The sequence below is a fragment of the Podarcis pityusensis genome (assembly GCF_964106645.2).
Source record: "Podarcis pityusensis genome assembly, chromosome: 2".
Taxonomy (NCBI): domain Eukaryota; kingdom Metazoa; phylum Chordata; class Lepidosauria; order Squamata; family Lacertidae; genus Podarcis; species Podarcis pityusensis.
Genome location: NC_138029.1, coordinates 76,597,500 through 76,619,320, shown reverse-complemented (window position 1 = coordinate 76,619,320; position 21,821 = coordinate 76,597,500). Strand labels below are relative to the sequence as shown.

At 40.1% G+C, this 21,821-nt stretch overlaps 1 protein-coding gene across 17 annotated transcripts in view; it reads left to right on the top strand.

Annotated features, from left to right (window-relative positions):
- The window catches only part of PBRM1 (polybromo 1), a 58,960-nt gene that overhangs the window by 14,962 nt on the left and 22,177 nt on the right, over positions 1-21,821 (top strand). For 8 of the 17 annotated variants that reach the window (XM_080995351.1, XM_080995366.1, XM_080995361.1 and 5 more), the window contains 14 exons: positions 757-855; positions 1,868-1,953; positions 3,815-3,910; positions 5,892-5,983; positions 7,916-8,132; positions 9,402-9,543; positions 10,124-10,221; positions 12,528-12,804; positions 13,714-13,819; positions 16,098-16,761; positions 17,949-18,160; positions 19,442-19,627; positions 20,513-20,670; positions 21,109-21,375. In XM_080995351.1, the coding sequence (XP_080851477.1) occupies positions 757-855; positions 1,868-1,953; positions 3,815-3,910; positions 5,892-5,983; positions 7,916-8,132; positions 9,402-9,543; positions 10,124-10,221; positions 12,528-12,804; positions 13,714-13,819; positions 16,098-16,761; positions 17,949-18,160; positions 19,442-19,627; positions 20,513-20,670; positions 21,109-21,375 (2,700 nt within the window). The remainder of the gene's footprint in view (positions 1-756; positions 856-1,867; positions 1,954-3,814; positions 3,911-5,891; positions 5,984-7,915; positions 8,133-9,401; positions 9,544-10,123; positions 10,222-12,527; positions 12,805-13,713; positions 13,820-16,097; positions 16,762-17,948; positions 18,161-19,441; positions 19,628-20,512; positions 20,671-21,108; positions 21,376-21,821) is intronic. The other 9 variants (XM_080995365.1, XM_080995356.1, XM_080995364.1 and 6 more) reach the window with 3 other exon arrangements.

Sequence of the window (21,821 nt, the reverse complement as noted above, 5' to 3'; positions counted from 1 at the left end):
TAAATATATATGGAAATGAATGTTAAAACAATATTTTGGTTTTCTGGGGGCAAAAGTATGTTTAGGTTAATGATATTGTGCGTTTTGGGACTTAACTGAAATTGTTCATTTATGTCACTACAGTAGTGACAATCACTGATCAAGTAGGCTGGTTTAGACTAAGCAGTATAAGTTTAATAGACCATTGTTTATTTAAGCTGAGAATGAATGTTTTGTCCATGTGATCATTGTCCTTCTTTACTCATCTTACGCAGTTGGTGCTTCTATCATAGTTGTTGTTTTTTACACCACTGTTTTCCATTCCTTTTGAACTCATTTAATCTTTATTTACTAACCAGGATAGCTGGGGGTTAAACCACAGTTTCCCAGTATCTGGCATTGCACAGAGTAGGAAACTATGGTTTAAACAAGCTGCAGTAGACACCCTGAAACTTGTACACAAGTGGAATGAGGTTTGCGAGCATGACACTCATTTTTCTCCTTATATTAACCATTACTTACTAAGCCAAGGTCATTACATCTGAACTGGTTTTGGTACAACAGTTCATTTATTGCTGCTTTAGACAGTAGTCATTTCATGTGATTTATTGGACCTAGTCTACGCGCTGCTTTGTGTGCCATGATTTCCCGCACAGTAGTTGCTCCCACATGATAATGACGAAAACTTGACAGAACCACGAAGAGGTTGAACTGCAACCTTTTACAATAATAAATAAAATTAATGCATACATAATATGTTCCATTTTTTGTTCTTAGAATGGAAGTTATAAAAGCATTCATGCAATGGCCAAGGACATAGACCTGTTAGTTAAGAATGCCAAAACTTACAACGAACCTGGGTCTCAAGTATTCAAGGTAAAGTAACTTAGCATTTTAATATGAAGTGTTTTATTCAAATGCATTTGTCAGGTTTTGGAACAGTAAGATCTGTAATAATCAGTGCAGTTCTGAGTTAGGGACAGGGGAGGATATGAAATGGTGGATTAGCTGCCATTTCCAAAATCATGGTGCCATGCACCAGCCAGGCAAGAATGCAGGGGGTGGATTTTTACCTCTGTTTTGTCCCCATGCAGCACTTAATTTTTTATCTCATTCCACTCTCCAAAACTTAGTTCCAAAGGGGGAAATTTTTGAATGCCAATTTCAAGTCTGTAGGGATGTGGGAGACATTTCTGGGGCTTCTCTGGAGATTGAAGGGGTTGTGTCCAATAGAGCCAAGGCTTCCTCTGAACCACACATGGCTTGCCCCATTTTGGGGGGTTAATGTCACCTATAGCTGGCAAGGATACTACCAGTGGAAGATTCATGCCATGGAAGAACCATGCTGTGGAATTTTCTGTCGACCTAACAGGAACCTGTACTGTGCATGTGGTCTTTCCCACAACAGAGAAGCGCCGCCATGCACCTGGGGCTTAGATTGCTTTGTATACAGTCGTACCTTGGAAGTCAAACAGCTTAGTTCCCGAACGATTTGGCTCCCGAACGTCACAGATTGTTCCGGTTTGCAAACTATTTTTGGAAGCCGAACGTCCGACAGGGCTTCCACGGCTTCTGATTGGCTGCAGGAGCTTCCTGCAGCCAATCAGAAGCTGCGCTTTGGTTTTTGAACATTTTGGAAGTCGAACGGACTTCCGGAATGGATTCCGTTTGACTTCCAAGGTACAACTGCATTATGTCCTGTACTCTGTTTAATACAACATAAATATTGATATTTTTCCTTTCCTTTCTTTATGAAAAGTTTTTATCTAAATGAAGTTATCTTACATATTGTTTAAATACACTTTCAAGGAACATTTGTCCGTAAATACTGATGATGCCATCTTTAGCCTTTAAAAATAAATAAAATACATTTTCAATTCATTAACAGGATGCAAATGCAATAAAGAAAATATTTAATATGAAGAAAGCAGAAATTGAGCATTCTGAACTGACCAAATCAAGTCTCCGAATCAGGTACCGTGGGCAGAATGAAAGTATATAAAGTTATTCAAGTTTTCTCTTTACTTTAGAAAAAAAAATCTACAGAGAAATATTAGCTCACATTAACTCACGTTATATATTATAGTATTTAGTTTCCAATATCTCTGAACCTAACTTGTGGGGAAACAGCTGGATCTGGAAATCATACAGCCAGTTTCTTCCTTTGTTAATGAACATAGATTTTCACAACCGTCTGAGCCATTGGAAAGGTTTGCGTTGGGACTCTGCTGAACAGGCCAGACACCAAATGCCCCATATTCAACTTATCTTGACCTTATAAATAAAAAAATTGTCCAGTAGCACCTTATAGACCAACTAAGTTTGTTCTGGGTACAAGCTTTCGTGTGCATGCACACTTCTTCAGATACACTGCAACAGAAGTCACCAGACCCTTATATATAGTGGGAGGGTGGGGTGGGGTTTTGGTCATCTGCATACTATCCCATCCTTTTTCCTTTGGGACTAATTGCAGTCATTAACAGTCCTTAACAGGTTTACCATACCCTCTGAGTCAATCACCCATCTCCTACTACCCTTCTGAGAAAGAGCTTATACTGCACACAAAAGCTTATACCCAGAACAAACTTAGTTGGTCTCTAAGGTGCTACTGGACATTTTTTTTATTTATTTCAACTGCGTCAGACCAACACCCACCTGAATCTTATCTTGACCTTGTTTGCAGTTGATGCTACTGGGGAACATCTGTTCCTCCTCTTTCCAAAGGATTATATTTTCGCCTAGGCCTAGTCTTTCCACAACCATAGAAATTCAGCCTGTGCTATCTAGAGCCAGTTTAGCCTGACCTCCATCTTTGTGGCGATAAGTCAGTTCAGTTAATCCCAATCAGAAGTTTGGTGACCACCATGACAAAATCTTCATGGTGCATTACAGTAGAGGACTTATTCCCATGTTTCCAAAAATACATTGTGATGTCCTGTGAACACTTGGTAGAAAATCCAATTGATACTAGTAAGACTTCCAAGAAAACATACAGAATATTGGGCTACAAAGCTGTTGGTACGGAAATTTCTGACGTAGCTCACTTTTGTAATTCCCTTCTGCTTAAAAACTGTCCATTTGAAATTTTTAATATGAATTTCTTTTTGTTGCAAAATTTTGAAGTGAGAGCATGAAGGCCCCAAAGCTCATGTACCTCAAGAACTTGTCGTTCAAATTCTTTAACATCCCTCTTTATTAATGCTATGCAGTTGCTTGGTTTTTGATTATATGGTAATGACAGGAATTTTCTTCAGTTTTTCTTGTATATTTTTCTTCTTTGTGTCTCCTGCATATATCTCAGAGCTTAAAATACTGTACTTTTTAACTACTTATTGTGTTTATGAACCTAGAAACCTTCTCTTGTTGCTTTTCTGCAACGCAGTTTGCTTGAGAATTGACTTTGACATGGCTTTTTGCCTCTAACACAGATGCTTTTATTTGGTAATACACTGCACTTGGATGTGTAATTCCTTCCAGTTTCAAAATAGCACAGTTTTAGACGACTTTGCTTCTACTGTATGTTGGACTAAATATGGAGGCTGCAGTTTCCATTGTATCTGCTTTGTGCGAAATTAATGGGAATAACCTCATAGTACAGATGAAGAAACACTTTTAGCATTAGATAGTGGCTCCTAAAATGCATTACTCTCACCTTGATAGGAAGTTCAGTAACATTTAGCATAACCCTTTTCACTAAAATGTAATGGCACAACCCTTTTTAACTTATATTTCAATACTTATTCTGTAAAAAAACTTCATCCTAACTGTATATCATCTTGGCTGTCTGGTGGATTTCTTTTTTTCACTTTCTCTGGCTTGTTCATGCTTCATAAAGGACTGCAAATTTGGCTGCTTCCAAGCTGACAGGTCCTTCCTCACAGGGTAAAGGCAGTGTTGTCGATGACAGAAATGCTGCTAATAAATATTATCGGTGAGTACTTATCTCTGGATGTTATTCAGTTCATCCACTTTTTATAATAGATTATGTTGGTTGTTTTCCTCCAATCTCTAAATCAGAACGGTCCATTTCACTTACATGTGGAAGAAATTTTTAGAAAATTAAAAATAAGTAATGAGCTTGTTTGGTTCCTGGAAATATTACAGCAACCTCTTTGATTTCCTAAAATCGAATTACGTAGAATAGTTCTGTAGATGAAAATATTCAGTTGCCAAAATATACTTCCACAAGTCAAAACAAGAGTTTTGGGACTCCTTAAAAGAGTAGCAAAATATACAGTGCCATAAACTTTCATGGACTAGCACCCAACTCATCAAATACACACACAGAGGTGGTAGTGGTTGTAAGCAATGAAGGAGAGAGCAGTGAAATGCAAAAAGAACTGTCAGTGACAAATTCAGTAAAAGCAAGGAAGGGGAACCTGTTTCTCCCCAGATGTTTCTAAACTACAACTCCCATCATGCCTAACCATAGACCATGCTGACTGAAGCTGATGGGAGTTAGAGGCCAACAACACCCAGAGAGCCAAAGCTTCCCCATCCCTGAATTAGAAGCAAAATGTTTGTAAAATAAATGCAGTGACCCTTCTCAACAGGCAGTGATATTTGATTACCCAAGTGCATAAGAGCTTTTTTTTACCAGACCAGAGACCTTTCTATTCCAGCATTCTGTCTCCCACAGTGACTAACCCATAAGCAGGACTTGGGACAAAGAGCCCTTTCCTGATTTATTCTTAAGGAATTATTGTTTTATTTGTATGCAACGTTAAGCAAATTTCTTTCTTCAATTAAACAAGATTTCATTATTTGGGTAATACTCCTAGTAGAGAACCTTGGAAACTCAGCAGAGCCTAATAGTTTCAATTTCTCTCTCTCTCTCTCTTTCTGTGTGTGTGTGTGTGTGTGTGTGTGTGTGTTCAAATGATTTTGAGCGGGGAGAGGGGGTTCCCTTTGCATAATTTCATTTTATTTATTTTATTAGATTTATATACCACCCTTTGTCAAAAGATCTGGGGATGGTTCACAAGATAAAAGCACAAATAAATAGTCAAAACAGAAGCAACAAAACAATAACACCCCCAAACACATTTCAAAGCCTGTAGAACATTAATTGGCCAAAGGCCTGGTTGAAAATGAATGTTTTCGCCTGATGCTTAAAAATATATAAAGAAGGTGCCAGGTGAGCCTCCCTGGGGAGAGCATTCCACAAATGGGGAGCAACTGCAGAAAAGACCTGTTCTCCTGTTGCCACCCTCCAGACCCCTCAGGGAGGAGGCATATGAAGAAGGGCCTCAGAGGATGAACTCAGAATCCAGGTTGGCTTATATGGGGAGAGACACTCCTTGAGGTATTGCAGTCCTGGGCATTTAATGCCAATAGTATTGTTGTAAGACAGCAGCATTGCACATCTCAAATATTTTCTTACATTAAATAATTCATAAGTCACAGCGTATGGAATGTATAATAAGCTTAAAATATCACTGTTTTGAGAAAACAGTGTATCAGCTGGAAAGCAAGACAGTTCTTCCCATATAAAGCGTTTCATTAAGTTGACACGCTTACAAAGCTGCAGTCTTGTAATCTGCCTACTGCTGAGCCTAGTTCCTCAGCACGAATGCATGATAATTAAAACTGCTTTACTAGTTTAATTATCAACTGCACTTTTAATCACAATTAAAATTAGCTTGAGTTTATTTTCAGAAGAACTCATGGGCTATAAATCTGAAACATTAGCTGGAAGAAAGCCGGTTCATAAATTTAAATTCTATCACCAAATTAATATAATTCTCTCTCTCTCTCTCTCTCTCTCTCTCTCACACACACACACACACCTTCTTCTATATGCTTATTTTTATTGTATCACTTAGATAAATGCTCCTGTTTTAAATGTAGATTTATTCTTCCTCTCCCCAGGGAATTTTTCATTCAATAGCTGTTTTGTTTTAAATTCACAGTAACAAAAGAGCTGTCCAAGGAGATCGTTTATCAGCAATAACCATGGCACTGCAATATGGATCTGAAAGCGATGAAGATGCTGTTTTGGCTGGTAGGTCAATATCTTTAGGAAAAGGTCATTTGTGGAGTTCCTAGCCCTCCTGTCCTTTCAGATTAAAATGGGTGACAACCTTTTAGATTAGTATCTAATAAAAGTGCATGTTGGACAGCCCTCCACATGTTGTTGGACTAGAACTCCCATAATCCCTGACCATTAGTCATGCTGACTGGGGCTGATGGAAGATGTAGTTCAGAAGCAAGTGGAGGGCACCACATTGGCTGTCCCTAAACTACATTAATCCCGGGTCTATTTTGAACAATAGTGCATATTAAATTTAAATCTTACATTGCTTTGCAGGAAATACCTACGTTTAGACTTTCTCATCTCAGGAATGAGAGAGCACTTATTTAACCATGCCTCTTGTTCTCTTTAGAGTAAATATGCTAGTCTATCCCCCCTCACCCTTCTAGTGTTCTGCCAGTGTCTCTGTGCCAGGGCCGGATTTAGGTTTGATAAGGCCCTAAGCTACTGAAGGTAATGGGGCCCTTTATAGGTCTAGCTGTCCTTTGTCAACAACAAATTGTCACTGTCTTTTGTGTTGAATATATGCTATATGGTAATTTATGGACCTAATAGGTATCTAAAGCCATTTGCACATAACGAAGTATGTATTTTATCAAACTAATTGTTGAAAAGTCCATGCAGAATGTAGGTACCCTATATATAGAAATGAGCAAACCAGTGATATTTTAGGGAGCAGGCTAGCAGGCAGGGCCCATTACTTACATCATAGGAGCTTACACAACACAAAACACTGTTGCTGTATGTGGATTTTATTTTATTTGTTTTTTATCTTATATTTTGGAAATGTACATCCAGGGTTTTTTTCTTTAATTTTTTTTGGGCCCCCCAAGAGAGTGGGGCCCTAAGCTATAGCTTGTTTAGCTTATATGTAAATCCAGCACTGCTCTGTACTGACTCTTTTCATTCTTCTTTGTCAGTTTCAATATTTTTGTTCCTGTATTTCAGCTTTATGGAGCTGAGAAGTATATAATTTTCACAGAACGCAGCACAAAAATAACTCTTCTCTAATTTGCTTATATTATTGATATTCCTGTATCAGTGGTCAGTGGCTGTTTATATTTTGCTTCTCTTATGGCCATAGCCTTTTCTTCCACATGAGTTTACGTTTTTTAATTTTGATTAGGGCCAGCAAAGACAAATGTGGGTAATGTGGCAGGTGCTTTTTGCATTTCTTTCATCATAGTTTCCTGCCTGGTTTCTTGAAGCTGCCACATTAGTAGATTTATGGTTGTTTCCACATTTCCTGGATTTGCCTGTATTGGTCCTTTAATGTCCAATCCTACCTGTAGATAGTGAATGAATAAGTAACTACCTGATCCTTCCAGCCAACTGCAGATAAAACTGTTTTGAAGCTGGAGAATCAGCAGCATATATCATAGAAAACGTGTAAGGTCTCAGTCTCTTATTAGAACTATGAAACCAGCCAGGTAGCAGAAAGTAGTTGCATTCTTCTTTGAACAATCCAATATTAACTCATTTACTATTTAAAACAGATAAATGTAAAGGGACCCCTGACCATTAGGTCCAGTCGTGACCGACTCTGGGGTTGCGGCGCTCATTCTCGCTTTATTGGCCGAGAGAGCCAGCATACAGCTTCCGGGTCATGTGGCCAGCATGACTAAGCCGCTTATGGCGAACCAGAGCAGTGCACGGAAACGCCATTTACCTTCCCGCCGGAGCGGTACCTATTTATCTACTTGCACTTTGACGTGCTTTCGAACTGCTAGGTTGACAGGAACAGGGACCAAGCAACGGGAGCTCACCCCGTCGCGGGGATTCAAACCGCTGACCTTCTGATTGGCAAGTCCTAGACTGTGGTTTAACCCACAGCGCCACCCGTGTCCCATTTAAAACAGATAAATAAGCTGAAATTGTGTAATTGTTTTTCCTCGTTTCTAGCTGCTGCCCGTTATGAAGAAGGGGAGTCTGAAGCCGAGAGCATAACTTCATTTATGGATACTTCCAACCCTCTCTATCAGCTTTATGATATCGTTAGGAACTGCAGGAACAACCAGGGTCAGCTCATATCAGAACCCTTTTTTCATTTGCCTTCAAAGAAAAAGTATCCTGACTATTACCAACAAATCAAAATGCCTATTTCATTGCAGCAAATCAGGTAAAACTGGTGCGGCATAATGTTTGATGGTTTCAAGAACAGTTTCTTTACCAATCTTAAACCACGAGTCAGCTCTTCTAATGACTGTATTTGATAGATTGTATGATTTTTCCTAAATCCTGTATGTGTGTATGTACAAGATTTTAAGCTCCTTGTTTTAGCAGTTGAGAGTGAAGAGTCTCTTTACATATTAAACCCTTGGAATGCCAGCATAATATCATATATAAGCTTTAAGGTGATCCAAATAAAGGTAGATGATTAATTCATAAGTAATCACATGACCCTTCTTTCACTTTAGCCTTAATTATGCTTTAATCTACATATGAACGATTGAGATTTGATAAACCGAAATATCTCTAGAAGTACAATTCACCTGATTCTTTTTCTAATACGTTTGTTTTATGTTTGATCGCAGTAAGGATCTGACTGTTTATTTTCAAGTAAAGCACTAGTGTTCATATACGGTTAACATGCCCATTCTTTTTTAGTTTTCATGAGACGTTCAAAGCAAGCATGTGAAGAGGGCAGTGGGGTTGTGAATAGGGCTGGACGATACCAGCTTTTCAGCATCGCAGTGTATCACCAACCAAACATTGTGATACAGTTAAACATTGCAATGTTGAAAAGTGGAGGGAGGAACAAGCTGCATCAGGCCCTGTCCCACAAGGTGCCAGGGTGAAACCAGTGCCGCTCACTCAGGGGCAGCGGTGGTTTCACCCATGATATACCACTGGGTGAAGGCACCTTCATGCTTTGGACCTCAAACCAGTCCTGGGTGATATATTGATAGATCGCCCAGGCCTAGTTGTGAACCATGGTCAAGCGATCTCAGCTAGAAGTCTCAGTGTGATCTGAAACCCTGCACTGTCCGGTTCCTGATCACCCTAAGATTTCTAAGCATACTCCTCCAAAATATACTTGGGAAGACTGGGGCTAAGCATCCAGGATGGGAGCATGAGAGGCAGGGGCAGTGTGTGCATCCTCATGACAGGTTGTTCCCTCACCCCCATGCAGGGCATTTAAAATCACATTTCAAGCCTTCTAGTGTCATATGAGAGATGTTCCTGTATCTTGATTTTGTCATGTGATTGGGAAACATTAGAATAATTTCTTTTTCTTTTCTAACTCCTCCGGCACTAGCTGAGGAGGGAAGGGGGGGAATGGGGAGGATATTAATTCAGCACTTTTAAGTTAGTAGATTATGTTTTATTAAAAAAAGTAACAGGAATTGTTGCACCAATGAAATGGGACTGATTATCTCTTCTACAGAACAAAACTAAAGAACCATGAATATGAAACTCTGGACCATTTGGAATGCGATTTAAACTTGATGTTTGAAAATGCCAAACGTTATAATGTCCCAAATTCTGCCATTTACAAGAGAGTACTGAAAATGCAGCAGGTTATGCAGGTAAAACTTCACACTCAAATAGCTACGTCTCTGGGGTTATTTTTGCAGGAGCTAGCATTTGGTGCATTTATATCTGCATTGGCACACTGCTGTGATAGTAATTCTTCTTGGTGCTATTTCTGTGTTTAAACTCTAAGCATTATTCTTCTATATGTTTCCGAATGAGAGTTTTTAACTGATAGCCATATGGCTAGAAATACAAATGAATATTCTGGATGAGGAATGAATCTTGCTAAACTAATTTTCTGCACTGGTAATCTTAAATCAGGTTTTTGAAGAAGACATTGTATACAGCTTTCAAGATATATGTATTAAGAGTAACTGATAGCTAGTAAGACATTTTGCAATAGAAGCTTAGATAGAAGGCTTGCTGTTCTGGAATAAGCTTGATTATTTAGATATTATGCGTACAGTATTTAATATTTTGCTTTATACATGTAACTTGAATGGCTTTCTATTGATGCTACTACTATATTTCTGCATTTCAGAATGAACATTATCTCTGGAACTGTTAAATATTCATGCATTCAGGGGACATTCAGTGGATTGAATTTAACTCTAGGGATTTGTTTTCTTTCAGGCAAAGAAGAAGGAGCTAGCCAGAAGAGATGATATCGAGGATGGAGACAGTATGATCTCTTCTGCAACATCTGATGCTGGAAGTTCAAAAAGAAAAAGGTATGCACTTGCTGTTAATAATAATTAGTAATTATTTGATTTAATTTTCAGTTATTTAAAGCCAGTTATCAGCTGTGTCTTTATTGACAAGGTGATCTATCAAATATGTAAATATACAGTTCGCAAAAAAAAAAAAAGGGTATTATACCCTGGTCCATATGCTGAGGTGATAAGAAATTTTAAATGTGATGTTTGACATAGGTATTTTATCTGACTATTCCTATTTTCTGTTAAAAGGTACAATACCATATAGATGGATAAGGCTGCAATCAATCCTATGCACTTAGCTGGGAATATGCCCCATTGAACACAGTTCTTACTTTTAAGTAAACTGTTAAATCAGAAAGAAAGGTGTATCTACTAAGGGGTTAAGTGTGGTTGGAAAATGCCTTACTTGATTGTTCAGGAAACCTCTAAATGTTGGGATCCTTTGAAGACCCTAGAAGGTGGGACAGGAGGCTTCATCTTTCCATTTTACTCTCTTTTCAGATAATACTGGGAGAGGTTCTCTGAATAATATGACTGTGAATGCAACATCACAGTTCACTTTTGAGATTAGTTTCACCACCATTGCTTTGACCTCGTTAGCTTAGCAGTTCCTTCTACCCAGTGCTTTTTTTCTGGGGGGACGCATAACCCTAAACATTTTGTGAATCTAAGTTTGGCCTCATTGAGGGGCAGTATTTCAATATGAGTAGGAAAATGAGAGTGCCCCTGAACATTTTCTTTAGAAAAAAAGCACTGCTTATACCAGATCATTGTGCTTGAGGGAGGGAGAGGAAATTCATTCTATTAAATCAGGCTTCCTCAGCCTCGGCCCTCCAGATGTTTTTGGCCTACAACTCCCATGATCCCTAGCTAGCAGGACCAGTGGTCAGGGATGATGGGAATTGTAATCTCAAAACATCTGGAGGGCCGAGGTTGAAGAAGCCTGTATTAAATCTTTCAGAGCATGATTTTTAAAAGTGTTCAATATTAATCTTCACAGTATTAATAGTTTTTCTATTTGTAGCACCAACCAGCCTGATACCTGGGTGGTCATGAAGCAGAGAAATTGTAACTCACCCACCTCATCACCTGTTGCCTCCCCGCTTGCCATAACCCCTTTTAAAGGAGAGGAGAGCTTCAGAGATTGCTTTTTTGAAGTGTCGCCGCCCTCTGCAAAACCTCACTGCAGTCATCTATAACCAGGGTGGAGGTAGGCACTTCACAGAGTGATTTAGGAAACCTCTCTGTGAAGTGCCTCTCCCCCATGTTACATCTTGCTGCCGCTGCATTGAACAGAGCAGTGGTCTGTTTCACAGCAGCAGTGATCAACGAGGAGGCGGTGGCACTCATCTGACCTCCTGTCGCCTGTGTCACTGCTGCTTACTGCGAGGTGGAAGGGTGAGGTTGACGTTGTGCAAGCGCTCCTGTGCAACCAGTCCCGTGCTCCTGTTTGCACTGCGCTGACCTTGCACTTTCCCCTCTACCTCCCAATGAACAGGAGGTCATGTGAGTGCCACCAGCTGCCACTGCGTAATGGCTTGGGGCCAGGCTGCTTGAAGGAACACCTTTCCCCAGGTATTCCCACCAAGACTTTGAAGATCTTCATCCGATACCTTTCTCCAGGTTCCCCTGCTTAATGTGGTAATGCAGGTGTCTGCCGGGGACAGGGCCTTTTCAGTGGTGGCACTTCATGTATTCCATGCCCTCCCCAAAAACGCTTGCCTGGTGGCTGTGCACCAGGTGAAAAGCTTCCTGTCCCTCCCTCCCACCAATACCTTTATAATAGCCTTTTAATGGTAGTTTTGGTGGTAATTTAGCTCTCTCAGTCAAGTTACCCCTTCAGGCTTTATGCTGGTGTAAAAAGTTTAAGCTGTTGTTCTATACCAGGCATGTCCAACCAGTAGATCACAATCTACCAGTAGATCCCCAGCTGATCCTGGTAGATCGCGAGACCCTTATCGATCGTGGGATTAAATAAAGTTTACCAAAAGCTAACAAATAAAAGCTGAAGAGCTCTGTGCAATCCCACCCCCAAAAAGCTCACCCACCTCACGCACGCTCCTCCTCCCTCCAATGACAATGGCTAGATCATTGCCAGTTTTTTATATTGGGAGTAGATCACAGTCTCTTGGGAGTTGGATGTGTTTGTTCTATACAGTTTTAAATGTTTTGTAATGGATTGTTGGTATTATTGGATTTATTATTATTATTATTGGTAAACTTCATTCAATTTTGAATTTAAGAAGCTGTGAACCCCTAGAGAACATAGGTGGTAAAATTAATAAATAAGTATCCCCCCCCCCTTTCAAATCTAACAGCAAAAAGAACATAAAGAAGCAGCGAATGAAAATTTTGTACAATGTTGTTCTTGAGGCACGAGAGCCTGGCACTGGCCGAAGACTTTGTGAGCTGTTCATGGTGAAACCTTCCAAAAAAGACTATCCAGATTATTACAAAATCATCTTGGAGCCAATGGATTTAAAAACAATAGAGCACAATATCCGCAGTGACAAGTACGTTGGGGAAGAGTCTATGATAGAAGATATGAGGTTAATGTTTCGAAACGCAAGGCATTATAATGAAGAAGGCTCACAGGTACGTTCTCAGGAAAGTTCAAACCAGATTTGTATAGCTGTCACTCATGCGTTCCTCTGCTTATGCTGATATTTCATTAAATGAATTTCACAGTATGTTTTGGTTTTCTAAAAGTATGAGCTGTGAAATTTCTTTATAGCAGTTTATATGCATGCTCCTTGCTTACCTTGTAGAATATGTCCATCTCCACATACAAAAGAGCAAAAATGAATATCTGTCCTTAGCCTTTGGGTAAAGCAGCCTCCAAATATTATTCAGACTCACCTTTGGGTGGCAAAGGAAACCATAAAAAACATACCATGATCAATATGAGACCTTGAGATGGAGTGGATTATGAGACCAGAGAAATGCCTTTGCATAATTTGCGAACTATCAATTAGTGGTTTCCATATTGTGGGTTGGAGATATTTTGTGTGTAGTTTTGCCAGGATGCTAAACAATACTGAGAAAGTGGAGCACTAGGAGCTAATAAACTAACTTCTTATACTGATGAATTAGCAATACTGGGATCTGGCATGCCAGAGATAAACTCCTTTGTTTATCCTTTGTGAGCTGCCTTGCATATATAACCTTATGGTTAATCCATGGAGCTTCCCGTGCCTTTAAGAGAGGCGTGTGGAAGAAAGGGTTGTGCCCCACTTAGGTGGCTCATTACATATTCCGGAATCCAGTGCATTTATGGATGACCTTCTGCCTAATGGCAAAGATGGCCCTGATCCTACATCTTCTTTGTGCAGGGATAGAGCTTTCCCTGCTGCTATGTGAATGTTGTAGCTCATTCTAGGTAGGCGCTTTGGGTCATGTTAACAAGATTACCAAATGCACTTCCTCATTCTTAATTAGAACAAAAAGTAAAATCCTAATAGCCATTTGCTGTTTGTTATTTATAAATATTTTCATGATGAATAGGTTTACAATGATGCTCATATCTTGGAGAAGATTCTTAAAGAAAAGAGGAAAGAGCTGGGACCTCTGCTTGAAGATGATGAGGTTGCTTCCCCTAAATTGAAATTAAGTAAGGAACTGTTGTAAATTCCCAAGCCTGATAAATGAAATATAAAATGTTAACAGATTGCAGTCTTATTAAGCTGAGTAGTTTGCAACATTTCATCTGCTTCTGAAATAAAGACGAATTTGACAAAATATTTATTAGATTTTAAAATATAATTGAGTCCTGAGCAAAGGTGTCCTAAACTGAACTGTGTCAGAGCATTTATGCCAAGAAAGAGACAGTCTGGCCCTGAATAGGGTAGAAGTGTTAAAGCACTGTTCTAAGCTTTTGTAACATGAGAAACAGTAAAAGCTGAAATGTTGTTAGATTTGGGGAACAGCATGAGAAGTTATATATTTCCCACATATGCCTCTTGCAACATATCGTTCTTCTTTTTCTCCCCAGTTTCTAGATTGCTACTGAGCCATGTGATATTAATAGATGTAAAGTACTTTGTGATCCTCATCAAAAGTTGCTGCAGAAATATCATGTTGTTTTCTAAAAACAACAACACAGAACTAGTAATAGAGCAATGGCCCTTACCATTTCCGCTAGAGGAGCACTGATTTTGTACAGGAAGGTTTTCATTTTGTATTTTTGCACAGTGCAAGGCCCAAATCATTATGCTTTATTACTCCACTGCTGGAGATCATATGGTCGGTGGGGTTATTTTTTGCAGATTTTTTGTACTGCTTTGTTTTAAAAGACAAACTGTATATCAAAGAAAAAAGTACTGAGAATGCTTGACATACTATGTATTGTTGACTATGGGTTGTAAGAATAGTAAAAAGTATAGAAGCATCCAAGACCAGCACATATACAGTGTTAGAAACTGAGATATGAAAGCTAGGAGCTGAATAGCACCTTAAACCTAGGTTATGGGTGCAAAAACGGAATGTCTAGGCACGCTTTTTTAATAACAAGAATGCAAAGCTGAAAATGAATGAACTGCAGCTTAAATATTATGTTCATTTTTCACATATTCTTCCCTTGCCTACCCCCCTAATATTCTTAAGAGGGTCTCTTCTCTAGTCTTCAGAGAGTAGCTGGAAGTGGGGAGGCAGAAAAAGGTCTTCCTTTCCTTCCACTCTGCAGTCTTAATCTGAAATCTTAAGCACAGTACTGCGCCCAGAGCTCAGAAACTGCTTGCGCTAATGAAATTCCCTGTCACAAAATGCACCTAAAACAATGGGAGTTTTGAACACTGCACATGTCCTGTAAACCATTATTACCATAACCTCTTGCAATTGGTAGCCCTGTTAGCTTCTGGGACTGTTTTGCTAAAAACTGAAATGGTTTTGCTGTGCAAGATGTTTATTCTGGGATTTGAAAACTACTTTAAATAAATGAAGAATGTTTTATATGCAGAAAAGTTTTTTGTGCTGGGACTAGCAGTTACTGGCCATGATCCAGGGTTTCCAGTGTATCTACGGGGCAGTGAGGAAAAGAGGCTTCAGCATTCTTTTCTGTGTAGTGCTCTGTGTAAGGTTATTATAAGGAATCTCCCGGTGCACACACAATTCTCTTCGTTAAAGCCCTGTTCCAACAAAGCTTTGAGAGTGTGCCTTTTGATTTTGACATAAGCAATATGAATATGTTATGTTCTGCTTGGGAGGACCTGTAAAAGGTAAAGGTACTCCTGCCCATACGGGCCAGTCATGTCCGACTCTAGGGTTGCGTGCTCATCTCGCTTAAGAGGCCAGGAGCCAGCGCTGTCCGAAGACACTTCCGGGTCACGTGGCCAGCGTGACGAAGCTGCAGCTGGCGAGCCAGCACCAGCGCAGCACACGGAAACGCCATTTACCTTCCCGCTATAAAGTGGTCCCTATTTATCTACTTGCATTTAAGAGTGCTTTCGAACGGCTAGGTTGGCAGGCGCTCGGACCGAGCAACGGGAGCTCACCCCGCCGCGGGGATTCGAACCGCCGACCATACGATCAGCAAGTCCTAGGCACTGAGGTTTTACCCACAGCGCCACCCGCGTCCCTGTAGGGAGGACCTGTAGCCTAACCTTATTTCACATGACTCTCCAGATGCTCCGAGTCCACTGTTGCCCTCCAGATTCCTTTTGCAAAACACTTCCTTTTCCATGGTGTGTGAGTGTGTGTGTGAGAGAGAGAGGTGCAGACAGAGAAATTCTGATGTTTTCATATTGTTAGGAGAGAAAATAGAAAGCACAAAAGTCTTGAGAAGGAGCTATGATGTGAAAGACACTAAATTGCATGTGTCTAATGTTACATGATATACCCAGATTAGTATTTGAGTAACTGAAGCCACAAGAATGTTGGCTTTTTTTGTCTAGCTTTAAATTTTGTTCCTCTAGGTAGAAAGACTGGCATCTCCCCTAAAAAATCAAAATATATGACTCCAATGCAACAGAAACTTAATGAAGTATACGAAGCGGTGAAGAACTATACAGATAAGCGAGGGAGAAGGCTTAGTGCAATTTTCCTGCGGCTTCCATCTCGATCGGAGCTTCCTGACTACTACCTGACAATTAAAAAGCCGGTTGATATGGAGAAGATCAGAAGTCACATGATGGCCAACAAGTATCAGGACATTGATGCCATGGTTGAAGATTTTGTAATGATGTTCAATAATGCCTGCACTTACAATGAGCCAGAATCCTTGATTTACAAAGATGCTCTGGTGCTGCACAAAGTTTTGCTAGAAACGAGAAGAGACATAGAAGGAGATGAAGATTCTCATGTCCCAAATGTAACACTGCTGATCCAGGAACTTATACATAACCTTTTTGTCTCTGTAATGAGTCATCAGGATGATGAAGGCAGGTGCTACAGTGACTCCTTAGCTGAAATTCCTGGTGTTGATCCTAATTTCCCAAACAAGCCACCCCTGACTTTTGATATCATACGAAAGAATGTGGAAAATAACCGCTACCGGAGATTGGATTTGTTCCAAGAGCATATGTTCGAAGTGCTGGAGCGGGCAAGGAGAATGAACCGGTGAGTAAAACTTTACCTTTATCAACCTCACTAGTAACTTAAGTTACTAGTGCTTGATTCAGGTAGTTAGCCATGCTGGTCTGACGCAGTTGAAATAAAAAAATAAAAAATTGTCCAGTAGCACCTTAGAGACCAACTGAGAAGCGTGCATGCACACGAAAGCTTATACCAGAACAAACTTAGTTGGTCTCTAAGGTGCTACTGGACATTTTTTTATTTGTTATTTTTATTAGTAGTGCTTGTGACACACCCCTATTACAGTGATCACTGTTGTCAGTGATACTAATACAAGAGTCTGTAAGTTACTAGTGCGGGATTGGACTCTTATTCCAGGGGCAGGCATGAAACCACTTTCCATTAACTTTCCATAAATAGCTTTTGCTTGTTACCTTCAATGCTTAGTACCTTTAATGTCTCAGAAAGGTATATTTTCAGAAAGGTACCTTCATTGATTTTGCAATATGTAAGTATGTTTTAGTTAGTTAAAAGCCAGATGATTATCTAACACACACACACACACACACACATATATATATATATATATATATATATATATATACACACACACACATATATATATATACACATACATATATACATATATATATATACACATGCATACACGTATATATACACATATATATATACACATACATACTAAAAAGTGCTACAAGTTTTAGAGAAGCGTAAAAAAGCAACTTATACTACTGCATGATATGAGAACTGCAGATTTTGAGATGATATAGCAGGCATAGGCAAACTCGGCCCTCCAAATGTTTTGGGACTACAACTCCCATCATCCCTGACCACTTGTCCTGTTAGCTAGGGATGATGGGAGTTGGAGTCCCAAAACATCTGGAGGGCCGAGTTTGCCTGCGCCTGTGATATAGCAAGATTTTGGTCCAGTAGAATTGTCACAATCTCTAGCCAATTAAACCATTGTTTATTGTCCAGAGAATGAGCCTTGTGCCCCTACACTTTCAGCTTGCCTTTCCCTCCTCCCCTTCTGCACTTCTACCCTGGCTTACTAAATCACACTTTTCCATGACATCCAAACCAGGGTCGGGGGGAAAAAACAGTTGCAAACAATGAAATTTCTTTTTTTCTTTTTTCATGACACATTCATGCTTCAGCTACAGTAATCTTGTGTATGTTGTCATTTCATGCAGTTTATCTTTTCTTTAAAGGACGGATTCAGAGATTTATGAGGATGCAGTGGAACTTCAACAGTTCTTTATCAAAATCCGTGACGAACTCTGCAAGAATGGTGAGATCCTGTTGTCACCAGCCCTCAGCTACACTACCAAGCATCTTCATAATGATGTCGAAAAAGAGAAGAAGGAAAAGCTTCCTAAGGAAATGGAAGAAGACAAACTCAAAAGAGAAGAAGAGAAGAGAGGTAATTGTACTTAATTTAAACGGCTGCACATTGTCACTCTTCATTTAGCAGATACTCACTGAAAGGAGACATAGGTGAACCTTCTCCAGCATTATCAACATTGCTTGAGAGAGGATGGGCAGTATAAGATGAATTCGTAAATGAGGTGATTTGTACATTTGTGTCATTCAGCTCTCTTGTTCACCTTGACACTCTGATGGAAGACAAGGAAAATGCCAAATTTACAATCTACCCTTCTGGGTCATCTTCCCCAGTAAGATACCGTCAAATGTAGAAAAGTAATTGGTCAGATGGTTGTCAACATGTGTATTTCCCACACAGCCTTCACTGAACTATTCAGATGTGCTTGCCCCTACATGTAATTCAGTCATGAGGGAAGTACTGTTCAGCAGAGCTCAAAACTGCCAACTCAGCTGGTAAATTGCAAGTCTTGCACATGGTAAATATATTGTGAGTGTAGCGATTGTATTAGTATCACTGGCAACAGTGATCACTGTAATAGGGGAGTGTCACAAGCACTAGTAACTTATATACGCTTGGTATTATATGTATGTGAGCTGGGAGCTTTTTAAACAGTAATATGCATTACTTCATTTCAAAATGTGGTAAGCCAGACCTGCTGCACTTGGGGACCCTTACGCTCGTGTTGCTATGTGGGGCCTTAGACGTCTGCCCAAAGTCCTGATGGTACAACTGGCCACAGGCCCCCTTCCCACCTTGCCACACCATTTTGAATACACTGCCAAGTCTGAAATGCTTTCTTCCTGTTCATTCTCCCCTCCTCACCCCTCTTCGGAGGCCCATTTCAGTGATCAGGGCATGCTTCTTGCAAAAACATTCCTCTTTAACCAGGCCTTTGGCTAATTAACATCCAATACCCTTTTAAATGCCTTGTGGGAGGGTTGTTTATTGGTTTGTAATGTTATGTTTTCTATCTTGTATTTTTGTGTTGTGAACTTCCCTGAGAGCTACAGATGAAGGACAGAATAAAATTTAATAAAATAATAATAATAATAATAATAATAATAATAATAATAATAATAATTTGGGGGGTGGAATCTGTCTTACCCCTTGTGTGGCAAGAATAGCGCCTCTCCCTTGCATTGCATGATGATGGGGGGATATTGCTTGATATGGCTGGTGCCAGGAATTCTTTCTAAGAGGAAATGGTCACCCTTTACAGGAAAAATCATTGGTGTTTAAAGTGTTACAAGGCGAGCAGTCCCGTGTTTTTTAACTGACTGTAAGTCATTCCCACTGTTTTCTTTTATGTTGAATAAGAAGCTGAAAAGAGTGAAGATTCTTCTGGAGGATCAGGACTGTCTAGTTTACACAGGACATACAGCCAGGATTGCAGCTTTAAGAACAGCATGTATCATGTTGGGGATTATGTGTATGTTGAACCCGCAGAAGCCAATTTGCAACCTCACATAGTCTGCATTGAACGACTGTGGGAGGATTCGGCTGGTAAGAAAGACTGTCTTCTTAATGCTGGTGGCTGCAGCTGTCCTATGCCCTGTCTTATATCCAGATACCAGCTCCTGTAAACACAGTACATATTTCATTAAGTGGTAATAGAACCACTACCATGAGATTTCCCTAACAAACTGATAGATTATTGAAATAATTCAATGCAAGGACAGCACTGGCTGATTGTAGAGTGATCCCTAACAATTCGTTTCATGGGACACTGTAGCCAATGGCACTGGTCACGTGTCGTCAGCTGACACAGGTGGGAGTAAAACTTGTAGGAAGCAGGTCCATTTCCCTGAGTTTTTCCTCCTGCCTGACGCAGCGGTACGTGTGGATCTGAGAGGAGACAGCTGTACTTCATTCTGACTAGCTTCGCCCCCAGGACAGCTAGTGGAAACCTGAGGGAGGAACACAGGTGGTGATTGTGGCTGAGCTACAGGCTTAGAGCCATGCTATGCCCAAATGCCTCAAGGCCACATCTGCACCCCAAGCATAGTGCAACACCTCTCACTAAGAACAAAGAGTCACGTTTCTCTCCCCCCACAGCACTGCTGTTGTGATTGCCATGTTAACTGGTGGTACAGTCACCATTCTGTTCTGTGCAGCATGAATGACAACCAGCATCTCATCCTTTCTCAAATGTCTTATTTTGTGAACTTCAGTTTTCAAAAAATTGAGGGTTACGGTCTGTCTTTGATTTGCGCAATCACAATATGCAAAGAGAAACTGTCCCACAGTTTTGCAGGTCTAGACTTTAAAATGCAGTTTCCCTGAACACAAACTAGCACTATCTCAGCCATTTTATTGGTGCAGAAGATCCGCGGATCAGTTTATAACTTGTTACAGTTGTTTTGTATCACAAAACTTTCTTGTTTTTAGGAGAAAAATGGTTGTACGGCTGCTGGTTTTATCGACCAAATGAAACATTCCATCTTGCAACCCGAAAGTTTTTGGAGAAAGAAGTATTTAAAAGTGATTATTACAACAAAGTCCCCGTGAACAAAATTCTTGGCAAATGTGTGGTCATGTTTGTTAAGGTAAGAATAGGCTAGATGTTCTGTTATGTATCTGGATGAACACGATGCTGATCAAATATTAGCATTTTGTTGTGGTAGAGATCTTTTTTCTGTTTTGTTAAATTTCTCCCCATCATGCCCTCTTCAAGTAGTCAAATGCTTATCAGTTGGGAAATGAAATGAGGCCACTGAAAGATAAGGGAATGATTTCTGTACCCTTGGGAGACTACCTAGGTCTGCAGGTCTATAGAGCATGTAAAGTAGGGAGGAAAGGCATTTGTTTAAGAATCTCAGAGCAACCTGGTAGGAACTTGTGGGCTTTCAGATTTACAGGACATTGGTGGCCATTTGAGCCTGGACACTGCTCCAGAAAACACCACAAACAATGGCTTTTGAACTTACGTGTTTCTGCAAGATGAGCTATTTTTTCCTGAATGATTATTTTTCCCCATTGACTAGGAGTATTTTAAGCTATGCCCAGAAAACTTTAGAGATGAAGACGTTTACGTTTGCGAATCACGTTATTCTGCGAAGACCAAGTCCTTTAAGAAGATTAAATTATGGACCATGCCAATTAGCTCTGTACGATTTGTTCCTCGAGACGTGCCCTTGCCTGTGGTTCGTGTTGCCTCAGTATTTGCGAATACAGACAAAATTGATGAAGAAAAGCACACTGAAATGTCTGAGGATATCAAAGTGGGAGACCACGCCCTTAGCCTTGAAAAGGTATACACATTTGAAGAGCTGGCCATTAAATGCTTTGACTTTTGTGCTTGTCTGTAGGTATTTTAAATGGTTTATCAGTTTAGGAATGAATAGCTGATGCTTTTACCTGCTTCAGTTCTGATTTGTACATGGGTCTCCCATATACACATCTAACAGCCACATGAAATTACATGGGAAAGTTATTTGGAGGTTTCGACTAAAGCATCACCAGTATGTGGATGACACTCAGCTCTACCTCTCATATTCAGGAGAATCCCCAGAACTGTGAGGGAGGGAAAGGAGTCAGGATTGTTCTGTCTGGCAAGCTGAAAAGTTTGCACCCCACTGATCAAACAGTGGCCATATTGCTATGCTGAATGGCATATTAAAAGAGATCTGGGGGTCTGGATGTCACAGTCCCTGCTTATGCAAGTAGCTTCTGGATGAGGCTGAGTACCTAATGTACC